Consider the following 19859-nt stretch of genomic DNA (forward strand, 5'->3'; position numbering starts at 1 on the left):
ATGCACTTTTTCCAGGAATAATCTCCTTTGGTGCAATTACAAAAAATTGAAAGTGAGATAAGAAATGATAAATGCGAGATTGAGATGACCCTATGGATAAAACCAAATGGAAAGCAGTAGCGTTCCTAGGATTGACACCTTGGGGAGCTTGTGTTTCCACAGTGAGTGCTCAGGGGAACATGCGATTGCAAACAAAATACCGCTTGGAAGTGATTTCTTAAATAAGATTTAAATCCAATTTAGAACAGTACAGTGCCACTAAATAATAGGGACTCCTGGCATTAAGAGCAAAGCAAGGGAATTCAAAAGCCCCTGTTTTTCCATAACTTGAACATTCACTTATTTTAGAGAACAGTTTTTTATGTTAACCTATTTTATTAATTTTTTTTTTTTATTTAATTTTTTTTTTTTTTGCGTAACATTGATAGGGACATTGAAAGTTGAAATGGCGGCAGTATGTGCATGTGTGCTTACATGCAATATTTAAAATGTGGAGCAGTGTTAATCTGGAGTAAATAACCACATCATCCAATCAAAAAAAAAACCTGTTATTAAGGCGATAGATTCTTTTTAAAACATGGTTAAGCATGCTTCTTCTAGTCTAGTCTTTTAATATTCTTTTCTACAGTGTGACAAAGTACTGCTGCAGTTTTCAGAACTAAACTCTGCACTCCTTGAATTTAAACAAGGGGTTAAAGAGAGTTTAAAGGCAGTTTCTTGTAGTCCTCTCCGCATTCTCCAATCTAGTGGGAAATAAACTAATTTACTGTGCATTCACTCAGATTTGTAATGCTGTTTTGGGGAGGAGGAGGTAGAACGAAGCGGTCCTGATAGCAGTACAGATAATATGATTTAGTTCATAGGAGAAATCATTTACCAGCGCAATTTGTCGACAAGGATCTGGGGATATTTTCGTGTAACAGCTGCAGTCACATTGATCGAGTCTCGTTTTTTTTTTCCCTCTCTCTTCTTTTCTTCCACATTAATAACATCCAGCATTACGACAAGCAGATGCAGCGATTTGTTATATAGAGAGAAAGGGTGCAGAGTGCATTAAAACGTAACGCAGTACACCAGGGAGATATATTAAATATCAATTTCTGATTTTGGTTTATTAAAAAAAATAATGAAAGAAACTTTGAGGCCTTCAAGGAAAGCGGAGTGCATTATTTTATCTTGTGTTTTAGAATTCACATTGTTCATTGTGTCCTCTCTATAGGGGAATGTACAGTTGAGGATGAGGTACAAAAAGGAGCATAACACTTTCCTAATGTAGTGAACAAGATTGTTTTTTTTTCCCTTATCTAGTCTTTTGGCCCTAGTACTTTAAGTGGTAAAAGACATTGAAGTCACATGTGTTATCCACATTAGAAACATTATCACTGATCCCCTCAATTGCTGATGTTTTTTTGTTTTTTTTTACTTACCAATATGATCTATGATACGAGCTGTATGGTCCCAGACTCATTCTGGTAGAGGATGGGAGCGAGACTGACACAGAAAGTGAGAAGGTGCCATGAAGTAGGGGTTTAAACTTGAAAGTTTCCTGTAAGTGCTGTCTTATCTGCAGTGGAAAACAATGCATATTTAAAACCAATACTAAGTTCCTGGTTGGAAAAAAAAGGACTGTTAGGAATACAAGGAGGCTGTATGGTCCAGTGGTAAACAAAAAGGGCTAGAACCAGGAGGTCCCCTGATTCAAATCCCGGCTCATTCATAGACTCACGACGTGACCTTCAGCAAGTCACTTAACCTTGTGCTCTGTCTTTCAGGTGAGACGTTGTTGTAAGTGACTCTGCAGCTGATGCATAATTCACACACCCTAGTCTCTGCAAGTCGCCTTGGATGAAGGTGTCTGCTAAATAAACACATAATAATAAATAAACAAACAATACAAAAGAAACAGGGTTGAAACACTGTCGGTCGTACAGTGTATATGATTAACAAGACCATATAAATATTTGCCTTCAACCTGTGTCCTCCAGGTGTTACCGTGCTGTCAAAAGATGGCAAGCCCAGGGTAGACTGCAGGAGAGGTCCAGCTGGATTGAACAGCAGTCCCATATTCCTTCGACTTTATGACTTTTTAAAACTATTTTTTCATCTGAAGTTATGTGTGTATAAAAATCAACCGCCAGAGAAAAGACAAACAAAAATGTTACTGCCTGATCTCGAATCATCCATGACATACAGGCAGCCATTTTCAAAAAAGCGGGGTTGTATGGGAGATGTCAAGTAATAAAGATAACTCCTCCAACTGAGAGGATGATGAGTAGAAGAGATCTAATGTTATTACAGGCAGGAATGTTAATTTACCAATATACAATATGCTTTTACAATGGGTCTAACAGATGAGTTTGTAGAATTTCATTGCAAAAAATGTAGTATTCCCTTGTAAAAACGGCTAGTATATGCATAACTGAGGCTGTATCTTTGCAAATGCATCTTTATTTTAGTTTTTTTTTTCCTCAAATTGAGGATGGGAAATTTGGACTGTGCTTTAAATTCAAAGGAATACGGTATTTCTCTTGGCTGAATGGAGATCCCCTGAGACTGCCCCTCTCCGCATTTCACTCCAGAGTCTGTCCAACTCTCATGGCTGGTACAGCAGAATAGTTTTTCATTTGGATAATGGAGCATTTCCCTAATTGAGAGGACAGTCTCATTTGTTTGCCAACATGTCAATGGCTGTGGCTCTCGTTTTTTTCCACTACATTTACATTAATGCAATTCTCTGCACTCTTATTAAATAGAGGCTCTTTCTACTTCATTGGTGGCGCACTGTGAAAGCTAATGCTGCTTAGTCAGTGGAAAGGGCTAATAATAATAAGGAAAACTGAAGTAATATTTGTATTTATTGTCTTTTCCAGCCCGGGTTTATCCACAGTGAAGCAGTCATTTTGGTTCTTTTAAGGATCTTGTTTTGAAAGTGTGTTAAGAGGATAGAGCCTCTGTATTGCACTTTTTTTTTTTTTTTTAATATTGGCTTTTTGTATCCCTCTGACAAGCTCACCATTAATACCAGTTGGTATGAGTACTGTTTAGCTCTCTTTCAAAGCATAGAGCAAGCCAAATACATAGAGAATTGATGTCTAGCCATCTGAGCCTGATGTAAATGTTTGATTAAAAATCTGTGCCCCTTGCATGTTGGTTGTAAGAGGATGGCATCCAGAGTAGCAAAAGCAAGTTCAGAATAGTGACAATCACTTTTTAGAGCGGAATAAATGTATGGAATAGTTTACCTTGTAAAGTGCTAACAGCTCGAACAGCGGGAACATTAAAAAACTATTAAATACTGCCATGTAGCGAATGGTGTGCTAGCAAGGAACGGGCTTTGATGTAATGTGGTGATCAAAGTGGCACGCCATTGTTAGAAAGGACTGCTCCCCATTGTCCAGGGTTATTACTTTCCCTGAGCTTCCCATTTGGAAAGGTTAACATGCAGTCTCAAAAGGGCAAAGCTAGATTACTAGATTAATATCTTCAAATAAACCTCTAGTAGCAGGCAGACCAACTACGGTGACCCTGTCACCTCCCTCCACCGTGACCCTCACAATGACACCCCCCCACCCCCACCCTTGCAATTATCCTCTGAAAGGGGAGAAGGCACTGTGAGTGACAAAGCGCTCCCAAATAAACACGGCTCTGTCAATCATGGTGAATGGCTACCCTTGCCCGCGAGCGGAAATCAAAAGCTGCAACTGACAGGAGGCTGTCAGGACAATGCCACTGCCAGAGCCATAACTGACCGCAAGGAGAGGAGACGACTCTAATTTACACCCTGACACTCTGTGGATACAGAGCGAGGGGAGAGAGAGGGACACAAGCGAAAAGGCTGATAGTATTAGAAACCTGTAATTTAAATCAAAGGTCATAATCAAAAATGTATCAGTTAATTGATCTTACGCCTCATGTTTGCCTGGAGAGCAATTTAGAATCCCCTCAATTTCAGCCTTCTGTCGCTATCGAGCGATGTTCTACAAAATAAAGTGTGTTTGGTAATAATGATCAAGTGATTCTTTAATCTGCCCTGAAATGCAATATGATAGGCCTTTCCCTAAGTTATTTAACCTATAGGATGGCATTTATTTCCCCTGCCTTTTGTAAGCCAAGATGAAAAACAACACCTTGTCTGATTTTAACTGAATGTACATCTACTGTGAAGCCACCCTGAGACATCTTTTATTATTATTATTATTATTATATTATTATTATTATTATTATTATTATTGAATGTGCTTTTAAGAATTCATTTTCTGACCCTTTTTAAAAAAATTACTTTTTTTCATCACAGAGACTTTTTGTATATTGTAAACCCTGTACATACTGTCAACTGCTTTTATCAGCCAGCAAAACCCAGACATAACTGACATATTTTTCAGGCTACTAAAATATGCAGCAACTTGTATAAAACAGCCTCAAATGTTCATTCCCTCTGGTGACTATTTAATTCTGCTTTCCGTATGTATGGTGCTAGAATTTTGTCTGTGTAGTTTTGTTTTATATGCTGGACCATAACAATTATATTCCTGTTTGTTTATAGTAGGTAAAATAATTGTAAGAACTCACTAAATAAGGCTTTACCAATCATAAGGGGAACCGACATTGGGAGGTTGAAGGTGTAAGATAATCAATGGCTAATAACAAATACATTTTCTAATAATTATTATTATTATTATTATTATTATTATTATTATTATTATTAATGTAAGCCTTGTATCTCTGGACTTTACGATAAACAATATTTACCTTTGTGTTTCTGTGTTTGGTTTCCAGGGTAACCAAGAGGCTACGGCCCCCCCAGAAGCGATGGCACAGCCCTATCCCCCGGCCCAGTACCCCCCTCCCCCTCAGAATGGGATCCCAGCGGAGTACGCCCCGGCACACCCCCACACCACGCAGGACTACACGGGCCAGAGCACGGTACCCGAGCATGCCATGACCATCTACACGCCAACGCAGACCCACTCAGAACTGCCTGGCACCAACGCCAACACACCCTCTCTCACCGGCACAACGACAGTACCGGTGAGTCCTGTTGGGGAGACTTAGTTTTAAAAAGTTCAGTTTGGTCAGTTGGACTTTTATTTTACTATACTGATTACACATAACGTTATTCATAAAAACGGGTGTGTTTATGTAAGTCACAAGCTACGAAAAATAATAGCTGTAGGGCATTACAGACACATGGCTTATTGCTTTAGCAGTCTACAGTCTAGAGAAGGGCACTAAATGCAGTATAATGGTATAAAAGCAAGCAATATAATTAGATTACTAACTCATCTTCTTAACTGACAAAGCAATTAATTCCCAAGGTTTGCTGTTGCTTACCTTTCAGGGTTCAATGGTTCCCATTAGAATATTTTTATAAGGTTGAATACCCTGGCCATCAACCTGGCAGGAAATAGATAGTTAGAGACCCATGTAAACATGAGGAGAGGACAGTAATAATGGCCAACCTGTCCTCAAAAGTACACTAAACCACGGAGTCAGACCCAGGGTGCCACCGTGGTAACTTAGATTACATAAATCATTTACGCTTTGTGTTTTTGATCTGTGTTTATATTGTACCCTAAGTAATAGCAATTCAAATGTAATTCCATGTACGTTATTATTGCTGCACAGCCTGATTATTCAGGTTTAGTGACTCAGACTTGTTTCAGCGTTTGTCAAACGTTATTCGTTTTTAATAAAACTGTTTACTACTTTACATTTTATAAACCAGTGTAAAATGCATGGCTTAATATTGCTATAACTGAGATCTCATTTCTCCATATATTAGTGAATGTTGATTTATTTTTACTATTATTATTGCAATATCCCAATTCTTTCTTATCTATTTATTTTAAACCAGCCTGTCCGATTTATATTTTTAACCTCTCAAAAGGACCCGGCTGTGGTAGAGTGTTTTCGGCAGTGAGGAAACTCATGCGGTGATGGTTGAAACATTAGAAAACTGCAACATAAGCAAGTGAACTGATCCCCAAGGACAGAGAGAAGAAAAAGGGGCTTTGGTTGAGAGGCTGGCTCACCAGCAGCCATTCTGCTTCACTGTTTTAATGATAGGCTGTTCTGTTTGCGGTGGTGACAGACTGTGTGAGACGGCTTTGATTACAAACCCAATGGGAAAGTCGCTGGTGACCAGCTCAGCAGTTACTTTGGTTTTTTATAGTATTTATAATTTAAAGGGTTAGCATTCTGAAATATTGCACAGACACTACAGGACATTCCCAGAAGGTCTGTTTTGACGAGGTTCTTGCTGGACTTTTTCCAGGCAAAAAAAAACAACAAAAGGATCTCCTGTCAGCCAAGGTTCTGAGCCAAGGTCTCATTCCTGCTTATCCTGGCAAACTATAAGTGATCCAAGGGTCAGCTGTCTGAGACGATTCGGCTGGTGCCTTCATTAGTACACTAAAATTGAACACGCTAAATTTGAATGTCTTCATATTCCAGAGATTTAAGAGGGATCTTCTGTTTACCTCCAGATGACCCAAAGAAAATTGGGAAATGGTCAAAGAAACTAGGTGTGAAAGTGCCCATTGAATTTATGCATTATCATCAGGCTTAGCGGGCAAAATACCTACTAGGTAATTGACTACGGCAACAGTCAATCATAATGCCTAAGATGAGAGTGCTTGATGACAGGGTCAATTATCTTGCAGGCTGCAGAGTGTATTAATGCAGTTAGGAACAGATAATCTGTTTTTTCTTGTGATTTTTGTTGCTATATTTCAAGGTTAGAAAGCATTGTTAGCTTTTAAAACACTGTACTATAAGGCAGGTGGGTGGATAAAATAAATATTATCTTAAAATAAATCTTATCTTAAACATGAATTTGGTTGAGTTGAGTAGGACTTTTTTAATAGAACAAATTACTGTATTATTGGCTGATTGAGCTATTAAAATTGAACTGGCATGATACAACACAACTAGTATATGAAACACTGTAGAAATGGCAGACTGCTGTTGTTGTTTCATTAAAAGAACAAAAAAACAATTAAAATATATCCTGCTGATTTTTCTGAAAGTGGAACAGAAGGGAACAGAAAGCTGTGGGAAACTGTAATTGCTTTAAAAAAAAAAAAAAAATTTGCTGGACCATTATGCTGTCTGTGACACTGTGTGTGGAATCACCCTTCTTTACCACAGTACAAGTGACAGGAAGGCTTGTCTAATGCCTTTAAATAAATATATAAAGTGGCTCAGGCTAATCCCTTTAAGTGAAGTGCTGGTATCGCCCTAATCGGATGTAATCTACCTGCTTGGCAGCTTTCCAATCAGATAGTTTCAATTATATGTGTGGTTGTACTGCAGTTCCGAGGGGAGAAGTGCTGAGGAGAGCACTTTGGAAGCGATTTCCAGATAACAGTGAATAAGTGTGTTAGAGAAATGACTGAACAACAGGCTATATAATCTCACCGAGCTAACTGACTGCAAGGCCAGAGTCTCTCACAGCACCACGGGAGTGACAGGGCCTCGGGAGTAGAGAGAGACAGCAAGGAGAGAGGAGGAGAGGGGAATCACAAGAACAACAATAATAATAATAATAATAATAATAATTATAATTCTAACCTGAAAACAATTGCACACATTTTTATGTCAACCTCTGATACTACAGAAAAATAAAATTATTATTCACAGTACATTCACAATACATTCATTGGGAATGAATTTCATGCAGTTTATTTTTATGTGTACTACACACAACACTACAGTGGTTACATTATTTTAAAAACAAGGCAAAAGTATGTAAAACAGTGAACCAGCCACTGTAGTTTAAAATACAAGTTACAATACGACCAGTTTTAACAAGTAGGTGTTACTATACAGGAACTTGCAGTAAATATCACCTCCCTGTATTTATCACACTCTACCACAAACCTACTGTACACTGTGAATGCAAGAAGTAAACAGACTTTAAAAAGTCCAAAATTTGCAGGAGTGAGTTTGTTAAAGGTTTTCGAATATTTATAAGAAGGTTATCTTTGAGTGGTGTTGAAAATATCCTGTGAAATGCTAGCAACTTAAAAAAAAAAAAAAAAAAAAAAGCTGATCTTGTTTTGCTTTTGTAACCTCCAACTGCTGCAAGTAGTATTACGAGGATGGTAGTTGAGCACACAAAACTATGAAATAATGTTGTAAACAGTCTCAATTAAAAAGTATATACTTCTAACCCCCATCTAGTTTACTGAAGCAGAGTTTACAGACTGGGTTGTACAACTGGATATTTTAAGAAGCCAATGTTATTTGATTTGAGAGAACAGATTGTTTTGTGTTTAATTGGTAGCAGGTCTTTAATGGTGTGTGTTTAATAATAAGTTTAATAAACAAGTGAAGGCTAAGCTTAATGAAACCATCTATTTCTCTGTGTCCCAAAATCTCCACTGGGAGATAAACGCCATTAACTTTTGATTGCTTTTCAGTGTTAATATTAGTAGAAGAACTGTAAGATGAAATGTGTTTAGCTCCTTGTGTTATACGGCTGTCATTGGTCCCCTCTGAGGATATTTTTTTTTCCCAGGCAGTCTTCAACCATCTGGGTATTTGTCAGCAAGCCAACTTGACTTATCACAGCCAAACCATTGTCTCTATTGAGAAGAAATCTGCAGTGTCCCACAATCATTCCACAATTCTAAAATCAATTCTGTTTAGAACAAGCATCCATAGTTTAGAAAACTTACTTTTGTTCTTTCCAGAAGCCAAACAGCAAATTACATGCATTCTACTAATGCGTCAGTCGAATGTTAAGAGCAATGTTAATGCAGTACATACTGAAGTGCAGAAAACCTTTCAGATGGACCTCTGATTTTTCTTTTATGCTGATATTATTTTACAAGAAATACAGCAGCACATTGTTACCAATGGTTCACTAGGTAACAACCATAGAACATTTTGACAGCTCCAATACAGAATACTTTGTTTCTCCATCTGACAGCCCTTATAACAAAGGTATTACAAGGCATTGGAGTGACCAATATTGTAAATGTCCTCTGCAACAAGAGAGCTGGCTGTGGGAACAGCACGTGGAAGTAGAAGTTATTTTATCTCCTGAAAGACAACACCAGCGCACACCAGTTGCAATATACTTAACATCCAATTAACACAGATTAAATGACAACTGAAAACCCTATAGATGGCTCTTTAACAGTATAAAAAAGGAGGATTATATTAGTACCACAACCGACTTTATATAGCACCTTGCCTGAAACACAAACCGCTAAGCCACGCTGCTGTTGCTTTTTTATGATTTGTTTTTAAGTTTGCAAATCCCTCTCTGAGTGTTCAGAGAGGGATTTCTGGAAAGAAATGACTGGAAAGATTATTAAGAATGGGGTATTTATTTCCCTCCCACACATTAAGTGGAGCACACAGTGCCAACCTGCTGCAGAGTTGCAGTGTAGGGGACGGGATCGCACTCCTGTGGGCTGTGTTATTGTGTTCTGGTGAATACCGGCATCTCTGCATCACTGAGTCTGTGTGCGTCTGTGTGTTCTCGCTTGCTGCTTCCGAAGCCACAAAGGAGAGCACTTTGCTACGCAGTGATTTCCAGATAAGCGTGCTGCGAGGGAGCACAAGAGAGTCCCAGTGCACAGATTGAGCCGGGCCTAAGAGACAGGGACGCTAATGTGCTTGAAGCTGGTAGAAGAAAACTGAGGGAGGCTGGCTTGTTTAGATGTTTAGATTTGTTGCCGGAATAAAAGGATGGGTTTATATTTTCTTTCTTCATTTTCCGGTGGGAACTGTGTGGGAGCTGAGGATCCTAACCAAAAATGACACCTTTCATGATAAATGATATAGAACATGTGCTCCATTCAGCCCTGGAGGATCAGAGATTCCACACATTTCACTCCAGGGAAGCTATAACAGAAAGTTCTAATTATGTAGCCGTTTAACCCATCTATCTGCCGAGACGAGAGCAGCAATGCTCAACTGTGGAGCGACGCAGCTCAGGCACAGCAGAACTGGAGTAGGGCAATTACCTCACGGTTTAGTATGGGATCCGGGGAGGGAAGCTAAAAGCTAGCTGAAGTGTTAACGCTTCGTTTTTTCGTAGCCACACTCTGCCCTTGTAAATCTAGCAATTACATTTATAATCAGTAAACCAGGTCACTGATGAATAATTACTATGTAAATAGTCTTTAAACACAGTTTTCATTATTTAATTCTGTTAATTCTGTACTTGAATTTTAATCACAAACACTAAACACAGCTGGCTCCAGGCTTGAGCTTGCTAATTTACTTAAAAAGTATAGGCCCACAAAGAGACATATTAATTACTGCAGAGGCCTGGGCCTGGCAGTAATAGAAATTATTATTACTATTTGTTTATTTAGCAGGCGCCTTTATCCATGGCGACCTACAGAGACTAGGGTGTGTGAACTATGCATCAGTTGCAGAGTCACTTACAACAACGTCTCACCTGAAAGACTGAGCACAAGGAGGTTAAGTGACTTGCTCAGGGTCACACAGTGAGTCAGTGGCTGAGCTGGGATATGAACCCAGGACCTCCTGGTTACAACCACTTTTCTTTAACCACTGGACCAGAATGTATGATTCTTCCTGCCCCCCAACCCCTGACCCTTAACAGTAACATTATCATGGCATTTGAAAACCATGGTTCTTGTCTTATTTCAGCTAGCCCACACCTGTCTTTGTTCTCTAACTGAACCCAGTAAAGTAAATCTGACCAAAAGCAGCAGAATCTCAACAGTGCTGCTGTGAAGCAAATTGAAGTATCACAACCTAATGACCTGACCGACGCTGCAGCAAGGGGGTTCAAGTCAGGACACACACACAAAACGTGCATCAGACTTCATATTACTTGTGTCCTGTCTGGGTATCTTTAGTTCTGCATGGCTGCACTGGTTTCAAGCGAGAAACACAGTGCATTTGAACTGGATTGCCAGTGGGACAGGCAGAGGAAGGCACTGTAAGTATTGTGCAGTATAGGGGCTGGTGGGGCTGATTTAGCAGAGGGGTTCTTCTACAAACTACCCTTAAGCATAAACTTGCTACATATATTAGTGGTGGTGGGGATGAGTTTAAAAGTCCACCAAAAATGTTCTTTGACAAGATCTGTGGTGAATATGCTCTTTAGATTCTACTCGCAGCTTCTGACCTGTGAAGCCACTCACATTTTAATTGGAATCCTTTTTGTATTTTTTATTATTACACACATTCATTTTTCACTTCAGTATTTTTCACTTGCTAGCCTATTTGTTTATTTTCTTTGCTGTTAAATATTTGTATATTGATTTTAATGTGGTTATTGTATAGTGTGGTTACTGTGCTTGTGCATCCTTGATGCAGGTTATTGTGCTAATCCTATGAAGTATCACTTCTGTGGATTATCTTTATGTATTGGACATCTTCAAATAGCCCTTTTCCATATACCTTATTAAAACCATGTTTCATACATGGTGCTACAGACAAGCACTGTGAACATGATTTTTTTAAGGTGTTGAGGAGAAATGTGTCTGGTGAAAATATGTCAAACAAACCATAAGCTAAAAATAAATGCCTCCAGGAGCAAAGATGGAAGTCTTGTTATATGTGATATGGCTGGAAACAGCACTGCACTTCACGCGATTAAGGGTTGGAATAAGGCTTTCCATGGTCCCCAAATGGCTCACCTGGTAAAAGCAGGCGAGTGAGACTGGGGGCGGAGATTTGTTGGGCTGGTCTTTGATCCAATTCTCACATTCCTGGGTGTAAAAAGAAGTGGTTTGGCTTGTGGGATCGGAAGACGCCCACTGAGCCTGTTGTCCCTGAGCTGTGTGGGGAATTGCCACAGTGAAGGAGAAAAATAACAACAATATTAATAACTGGGCATTCCAAATTGGGAGAAAATTGGGAGCAAAGGAGATTCTAAATATTTCCATAGAATACATACGAAGTTCACATGAATTGAGTCTATATTAAAAAAGCAGAGTGCTCCACTTGTGGGTTTCTAACAGGCCGTTCACTATTGTGACTGTGAATAGCTTAACAGTCACACCCGTTATGAGAAATAGATTACGGTACTACGTTTATATTGCCACCACTTGTTTTAAAGTGTTACCAGTATTCATTTAGTGTCAGGTTCAGTAGCAGCTTCTGAATAATATGTCTTTCTTTTTATCCCCCCAAGCAGACAGACGACGTGGCACAGACGGAGGTTTCACAGCAGCTACAGTCCACAGACCCGTTAGAGAAGCAGCAACCCAAACGGTTACATGTCTCCAACATCCCCTTCCGCTTCCGAGACCCCGACTTACGGCAAATGTTTGGGGTGAGTTTTCAGTAATTTCCTTTAATAGTTTGCAAACCCTACTGTTGAACTATATCAGGAGGTTGGGTGCCTTACCTTGGTCAGAATTGTACTGTAGCACATGGACTGGTTGACTCAGTAAACTATATTAGAGAACCACACTGTAGGTTTGAAACATTCTAAGTAATTGCACATGGGACTGTGTGTGCAAAATCCTTTGGATATTTTCAGTTTTCCCACTGCATCTTGAGATGGCGTTCCAGATGGATCCAGTGTTAGCTCTACATGGAACGGGTTGTTACCATATGGTAATAATGTAGCTTTAGTGAAGAAGAATTGTTTATTTGTTTATTAGCCTGCCAAATATTTCTCCTTACAAGAGTGATTTGGCCTGTTTGGTACAGCAGAAAATAGTACAAAATGTTACAACATAGTTATTATTAGTAGCAATAATAGTAATATTGAATCTAATAGTGAGGGTTTTTTTGTTAAAACAAATCAATATCGCAAAACTTTGTTCTTCCCAAATCCAAAGATTTGGGAGACTTCTCTGTTTTCTTTTTCTTTATTTTCCAAAGTCTTGATGTCTTGAGCACTACAAGGTCCCACTGGCAGAACAATCTAATCAACAGTGCTTTTCACAGCAATTAAAAGAAAGTTTCTCCTAATTAGGTGTTTTTGTGATGACGTGCCCATGGAGAACTCCCTTTGGAAGCCAGTAAGGTGGCTGGAATTCTATTTCTTCAGGTGTCTTGGGATTCACTCAAGTTCCAAGTGCCACATAGTAATTAGCCACCAAGTCACAGAAATCTTAGATAGATATATGGCTAATGCACCATAGCAATCCATGCATACGTTATGTTAGAGAACTTTTTCCAGGGGAATTGATAAGTGAAGTTTGGCTTTGATGGATAATGCATGTATTTATGTATGTATATATGTGTGTGTGTGTGTGTGTGTGTGTGTGTGTGTGTGTGTTCCTAACAAGTTGTGTTTGTGTATATTTGTGAGCACAAAGTTACTCTGGTTTTACTATGACAGCCTTGAATGCAGTCAAACATGAACTAGCAATACAATCTGAATGAGACTTGCATCATTTCTATCAAATATTGCAGGTAAAATGTAACTTGAACCATATCTTCAAATGAAAACAGTTTGTGTCTTCCAAACTACATATAAACAACGTGATTGTTGATTTAGAAATTAAAGCATTTCTGTAAATTTGCACTGGATAAATCAATCTCCCTGTTTATTCCTTGAAAATGCTTTGCATTTGAGACTGTATGGGCAGAGCCAACTCTTTGTGTCAAAAATCCCACCAGTCCTGTTTTCTTACAATAGCTCTGAATTGGATCATTTTGTGCTGTTAGCTCTATGTAGCTGTAATTACTGGCACATTTGCCACTGGCTCAATGCACCATCACAGCTCTGCAAGAACAGAGACACAAAGCAAACACAAGTAATATCTGGATGTGGTGGTCCTCAATTGTGCACTGAGACACCGGCATGAAGCAATTCACCACCCACCCTGCTGAAAGTGAATTACTCCTTTCTGGGAATTTCTCCTGCTGTTTCTTTTATTTAAAAAAAAACCAAAAACCAAAAAACCCAATCATCATATATTCACTCCAGAAAAAAAAAAGAAGATATGCAACATTAGATTTCTAACCTTTGTTTTATCATATCTGGTTATTTTAATGTATATATATATAGATAGATAGATAGATACAGACACACACACAGTATTAGTAACTGAATTGTCGCACTTCAAACATACATAAACCCTAGATCTCTCAAATAACATCAGCCATTTAAAAAGTCCCTAGGTGCTGTTTTCACAGGGTTTGGCTGTAAATCAAAGTACAATGTACAGTTGTATGCTAAGTCTATATTGTGTGAATGGGTGGGATGGGACCTGAGTGTGCCCCCAAAATCACAAGCGTTTCAAATTAATCAGGTCCATGAATTGCAGTCTGGCTATTTCTAGTCAATTCACAGGGAGTTGATGCCCCAAATGAACTGGCACACCCCACTTTTCCCTCCTGATATGGACTGAAAGGACAGAAGAAGTCTTTCCCTAACCTTAATAGGGCTTGAGCCGGGCAATCAATTTCATCGAGCGTTGTGCGCCTTGAAGACCCATTTCTTTCCTGTTGTGCTGAAATGAAGCCGACGCAGGCTGTTTGACAGAGTAATTAGTTTTAATGAAATAATACGGCCATTCTAGACAGCAATTAAAACCTGCTTTCATTCCAGTCATTAGAAGAACTTAAGGTTTGCTTTCATTCCACTGTTTTCTAATGATCTGAAGGCAAACCTGTTAAATTGAATACTTAAGCTTGTTAACCCCTGGAGACTGCCAGAGTCCCTTGGAAAATAAAAGGGGATTTGTGACTTCTGTTTCTTTACATTTCGTTTTCTTTTTTACATTTGATCAGATTTTCTTTTTCTATTTTATCAGGCCTGTTGTCTTAAGGTCATAGCCTTCCATAAAAACACAGTAGCTACCTTTCGTTAGATGCTCTTGTAATTGTAGATGCTGCAATGTAAAGTATATGTGCACTACTTTGGCATAGTTAATTAAATGCTAATATATGCGCATGTAATAAATCTTACCTTTATATGTTGTGCTTTTCAGCTTGTCTTGTGTTTTACCGGCATAGTTTCTTGGTTTGAGAGAGAGGCAATAATACTAATCTAATATTATTTTAGGAAATGCTTGCGCAATATGACCACCACAGCATAAATTTCAACAAAAAGATGCATCAAAGTCTTTTTATGTGATCTTCAGGTACACTTCACTTGTTGTTGTGCCTAGTTTGCAAATGCCACATATTAGTTGTTAATATAATAATTTTCATGATGGGTATTTTGGCTTTTGGGATGTCCATGTGAAGTTTCGGAGATCTGATTTGCATTCCATTTTATTCACTTTTAATACATTTCCTACAAGTTACTTTTCAACCAAACAACATTTTTCTCCTTTTTTTATTTCGTTCTGGATTTGATCTTGCAGATCCACTGCATGTGTATTTATGAATTGAAATAACATGATGAAACCAAGGTCTCATTTACTGCATGCAAGGTCCTGAATTACCACACAGCTTTAAACAGGCATGGTCAAGGCTTGTAATAATACAGAAATGGCCAGCATTGACTGTGAAGGATCTGATGCAAAACATCGCCCCCTGTCTTTGACAGTTGGAGGTGCTGCTGCACAGCTTTGACTACTGGTTCACTATACAGCTGTTATGCATTTCAAAATTATAGGGCTTTGCAGTATTTGAATTTTTCTGTATACAGGGATATTAATTATTTTATAATAAGTAAAAGATGAAAAGTGCAATTTAAAATCAAAGGTAAACAATAGCAGACTAAAGGGATGGGATTTTAGATTATTTTCTAAATGTTATAGAAAAGCATAAAGTCAGGCTTTTTACATGGGTGTGTCTGAATAGCAAAGGTTGGCATTTTTGTAGTCCAAAGGACATTAAAATCTCCTCATGTTCCTCACTCAAAGTAGGACTTGAGATTCACCATGCCAGCATGTGTCTACTGTATATGAATATGGTTTACAATGAAAATGACAACATCTGTTTAAATGCATACAGGGACTGAAGAGGTTATACCTTGTCATGGGGGGCATGCACTTTGCTACACAGTGAGGTGCTCGATATGAGTTTAACGGCTTGTAATCTCTTACGGAGCCAAGGTATATACAATATTATAGAAAACAGACTGTTCTATATAAGGTAGCATTATAATCAGGCTTTAGAGTCTGTGACAAAGTACAAACTTGAATGCATTATAATTATTTTCTTTCTGTCTGTCTCTTTCTCTTTGCAGCAATTTGGGAAAATATTAGATGTCGAAATAATTTTTAATGAGCGGGGCTCCAAGGTAAGTGAGCTGGAACAACAGCCATTATCTTTGTCTGTTATATAATGTTTTTTTTTTTTTTTTTCTTGAAATAAGTGTTCTTTTCATTTGTTTCATAATTGATCCTGCCCTGGGGGAATAGGCCCGTAGATACTCAGAAGACCCGCAACGCAGAGAAAACTCTGGTCTTACATTGACTTCTGTTCTAACTGTAGCAACTCGACTTCTGATCTCAGAAGATAAGCCTGGTCAGATCATGAATGGTTCATTAAGACACTTGTTATGGTACCAACCTGATTAAGTACCAGAGAAATGGTTTTCTACACAAAAACAAGCCATTACCCAGGATGCACTTTCCATGCCCTGCTTGCTTTATAATGAACCTAGCAGACCATTAATAAACTATTTTGTAAGCTTTTGCAATTCGCATTCAATATGTTTGTCTCCTTTGAAAAATGGTGGCTCCCATCTTCCATCGTGTAAGCTAATTATTTGTGCATGATAAAAAATACAAATAGGGCGAACTCAGTAGCACAAAATGTCAGAAGGATTAATTTTGCTCTCAATTCAGTTTTACGTTTATTTTTTGATCCCCCCCCCCCCCCCCCCCCCCCCCGGCTTCAGTGTTATTTATGCTAGACGAAAGGCTTGAGATCCTGTATATGAATATCGGATCACACAGCTCTGTACCGCTCACATGCATTATCTCTGAAACCAATTAATCTCCTATGCATGCACAGTAAATAGAAACTAAGACACTGGGACTTGTCGTACATACTTGTATGTGCAGCATATCTAATGGCTTGTTGTGAGCCATCAGGTTTACTACACTAGTCCTCATAACTCACCAGTGACAAAACTATGAAGTGAAATGAAATAGCCTTTCCTCGTGAGCAGCACTCACATTAAATAACCGCTATAGGATACAGTGTTTCTAATACATGCATCTGGCTGAATGTTCTTCTGGATACATTCTTTTGAAAATCCCCATATTAAATTACAACTGAACAAAGGCAGAGAGCATGGTTAGCTGACATATATTTAGGGCAATACATTTTCCTTTATTTTAAATTGTAAATGAAATAGCATGAACCACTTTGTAAAATACAGAAGATATTTATTACATAAGAACATTTGTATAGCTGTTCCTTGAATTTCACATATAAAAACTTAAAACTCTAGCCTTTTACATTATATCAGTAAGCTGCTGCTACTGCTTTTGTCTCTCTTCTGATCTTGTACTTAACCTCTCATTCTTCTCAGCAGTGTCATGTATTGTACAGTACTTTTCCTGGCTTTGGTATGCTAGATCTGTCGCTTTACATTCTAGACTAATCTATGTTACTGACCAAGTGCTTGTTCTTCCTCCTCTTCTTCCTCCTCTCCCACTCTCTTCCTCTTGCTCTGGCTCTGTGGCACACAGGGCTTCGGCTTTGTAACTTTTGAAACGAGCGCAGACGCAGACCGCGCGCGGGAGAAACTAAACGGTACAATCGTAGAGGGGCGGAAAATTGAGGTGCCTTCCTTTTCCACTACTTTCCTTGATCATTGCATCTGCTTGTCTTGTCTCATTTTTCACCGTTCACCTCTTTTTTCCCTCCTTTTTTGTCCCCGGTATCTTCAGCTTTGCTAAATGAGTTTGAATGAGTGGCATCTCACTATTGTTTTTATTTTGTAACTGTTTTATATTATTACATTTAGGAATATACCCCACATAAAAAAAACACACATCTGGGCAGAAATACACATTTTTATTGACAATTTACTGGCTTTTATTTGCAATAGAAAGTGTTTTGGGGTTTAAAAAAAATGCAATATGGTCTACAAAAAGCCAGGCATTTAAAAGGGCATTAATTTTTTCCTATCATTTCCATACATTTTTTTTCCCCCTCAGTAAGTCATTTCACAAAATACCCTGTTTATAAGATACAAGAATGATTCATTTACAGGGTATAACCTTGCTAATAGCCATCAGGGGGCCACTGCAAATAAAACACACAAGCAATATACAAGTGAGAATGAAACAATAAGAGAGAAAACAAATCAATGTTAAAAATGATAAATACATAGATAAAATCTTAACAACAGAGCAAGAAGCTATTGTATATCATACTTAGTTGGTTGACTGTGAAATATTTAGCTGGAGTGGATTATTACTGGGTCAGTATTTAATGCTCATGAGTGTCTGATTTTAAATAAACACTGCATATATTTACTGTATTGCATTGGAGTCCTTCTATAGTAAAGGACTAACATTTTTCAAAGTCATCTTTTTATCAGTCTTGTTATACAGTTTCATGTCAAAGCGGCTGATGTAAGTTAATGGACGGGAGAATTGTGTGTCTTTGTTATACCACAGGTAAATAATGCAACAGCAAGAGTGATGACGAACAAAAAGGTGGCAAACCCCTACACAAACGGTAAGACATGTTTCGGCTGCAATAACACTGGATTGATAACCTAATCTAATTCCTTTATCTGCATTGCCAACGTTGTCTTTCTTCCCCTAATCTGAATATTGTAGCTAGTTTTTTTAACTTTATTTGGAGATATGCATATATCTTTTTAGCTTTATAAAACATGAACTTACTTACCTGGCAGAGCCAAAGGAATTAAACTGAAGAAGTGATTCGATAGCAGGAAGAAGGAAGTGTAGACTTTGTTTTGCTACAGTGTGATACCATGCATAGTCTTGCACTTCTCAGATCTTATAGTATTACTTAACTAGTACAGTCTGTGTGTTAGTTTCATTTTAAACCTGTATATTTATATGTAATGATTCTGTAGCAATTGCCAGCGAGGATACAGATTTTGCTGAGGATTTCTCCAGGCTGCTCGGAGACAACAAGGAACATACATTCATGACGTTGCCCCATTCAAGTCAAGGTAATGCCTTGGATCAGCACCTTTTCTGACAAAGGAAAAGTGAACATGCTGAGGTTTAGAATATAGACAGTAGAAATCTGTTCTGCCAATTGCTACAGAATTGTGACAAGCAGTATATCTGCCAAATGCAGCTTTATTTTAAAACTAAACTACAATGAACAAGCCACACAAATGTAGTGCATATTGATTAAATGTGGGAGCTATCTTATTGTAGATATTTTTTATTTTTTTTTACCTTGGGTAGCTGGATACATAATATTCAAACTATTGTTTGCTACAACAAGGCTGTACTGTACTTTAGGAGCCAGTAGTGGGAGCTGTCCATGGTGCTGAATCAAATAGCTACAGTAGAATAGATCCCACAGTGCTTATATGGCAGTGAGGTGCTGTACTTAACTGTCCATGTTCTTCTTAGTATAAGGGATTATTTACTGGACATTTATCCAGAATAACTGGGCTCCACCTAATTTCAACCCAATGTTAAACAATCATGTATTTATTTTTAGTAGTAGGCGTAGTAGTAGATGTGGATGCCCTAAAGAAATTGAGTAACTCATTTATTATATTTTTTATATTCATATTATTTTAACATAAAAAATTTTTATACAGAAAAAATATGTCTGGGTGTGTATGTATGTATGTTGTATATAATATATATATATATTATATCTATATATATATATATATATATATATATATATATATATATATAATATAATCAGGTTGCAGAGATGGCTAGAAATGTAGCGCAGTGGGGGAGGAGTAACAGACTATGGTGCTAGAAATACAAAAGCTAATTAAAAGCATGTTTAAACAAATGAGTTTAGCTGAGACTCCAAGGTTA

General features: G+C 38.0%; 1 protein-coding gene across 10 annotated transcripts in view; it reads left to right on the forward strand.

Annotated features, from left to right (window-relative positions):
• The window catches only part of LOC121295611 (RNA binding protein fox-1 homolog 3-like), a 272179-nt gene that overhangs the window by 231862 nt on the left and 20458 nt on the right, over positions 1-19859 (forward strand). For 4 of the 10 annotated variants that reach the window (XM_041220488.1, XM_041220486.1, XM_041220479.1 and 1 more), the window contains 6 exons: positions 4777-5028; positions 12131-12271; positions 16097-16150; positions 17553-17645; positions 18489-18549; positions 18917-19015. In XM_041220488.1, the coding sequence (XP_041076422.1) occupies positions 4810-5028; positions 12131-12271; positions 16097-16150; positions 17553-17645; positions 18489-18549; positions 18917-19015 (667 nt within the window). In that variant the 5' untranslated portion in view covers positions 4777-4809. The remainder of the gene's footprint in view (positions 1-4776; positions 5029-12130; positions 12272-16096; positions 16151-17552; positions 17646-18488; positions 18550-18916; positions 19016-19859) is intronic. The other 6 variants (XM_041220489.1, XM_041220483.1, XM_041220480.1 and 3 more) reach the window with 5 other exon arrangements.

The sequence above is a fragment of the Polyodon spathula genome, chromosome 20 (assembly GCF_017654505.1).
Source record: "Polyodon spathula isolate WHYD16114869_AA chromosome 20, ASM1765450v1, whole genome shotgun sequence".
Taxonomy (NCBI): Eukaryota; Metazoa; Chordata; class Actinopteri; order Acipenseriformes; family Polyodontidae; genus Polyodon; species Polyodon spathula.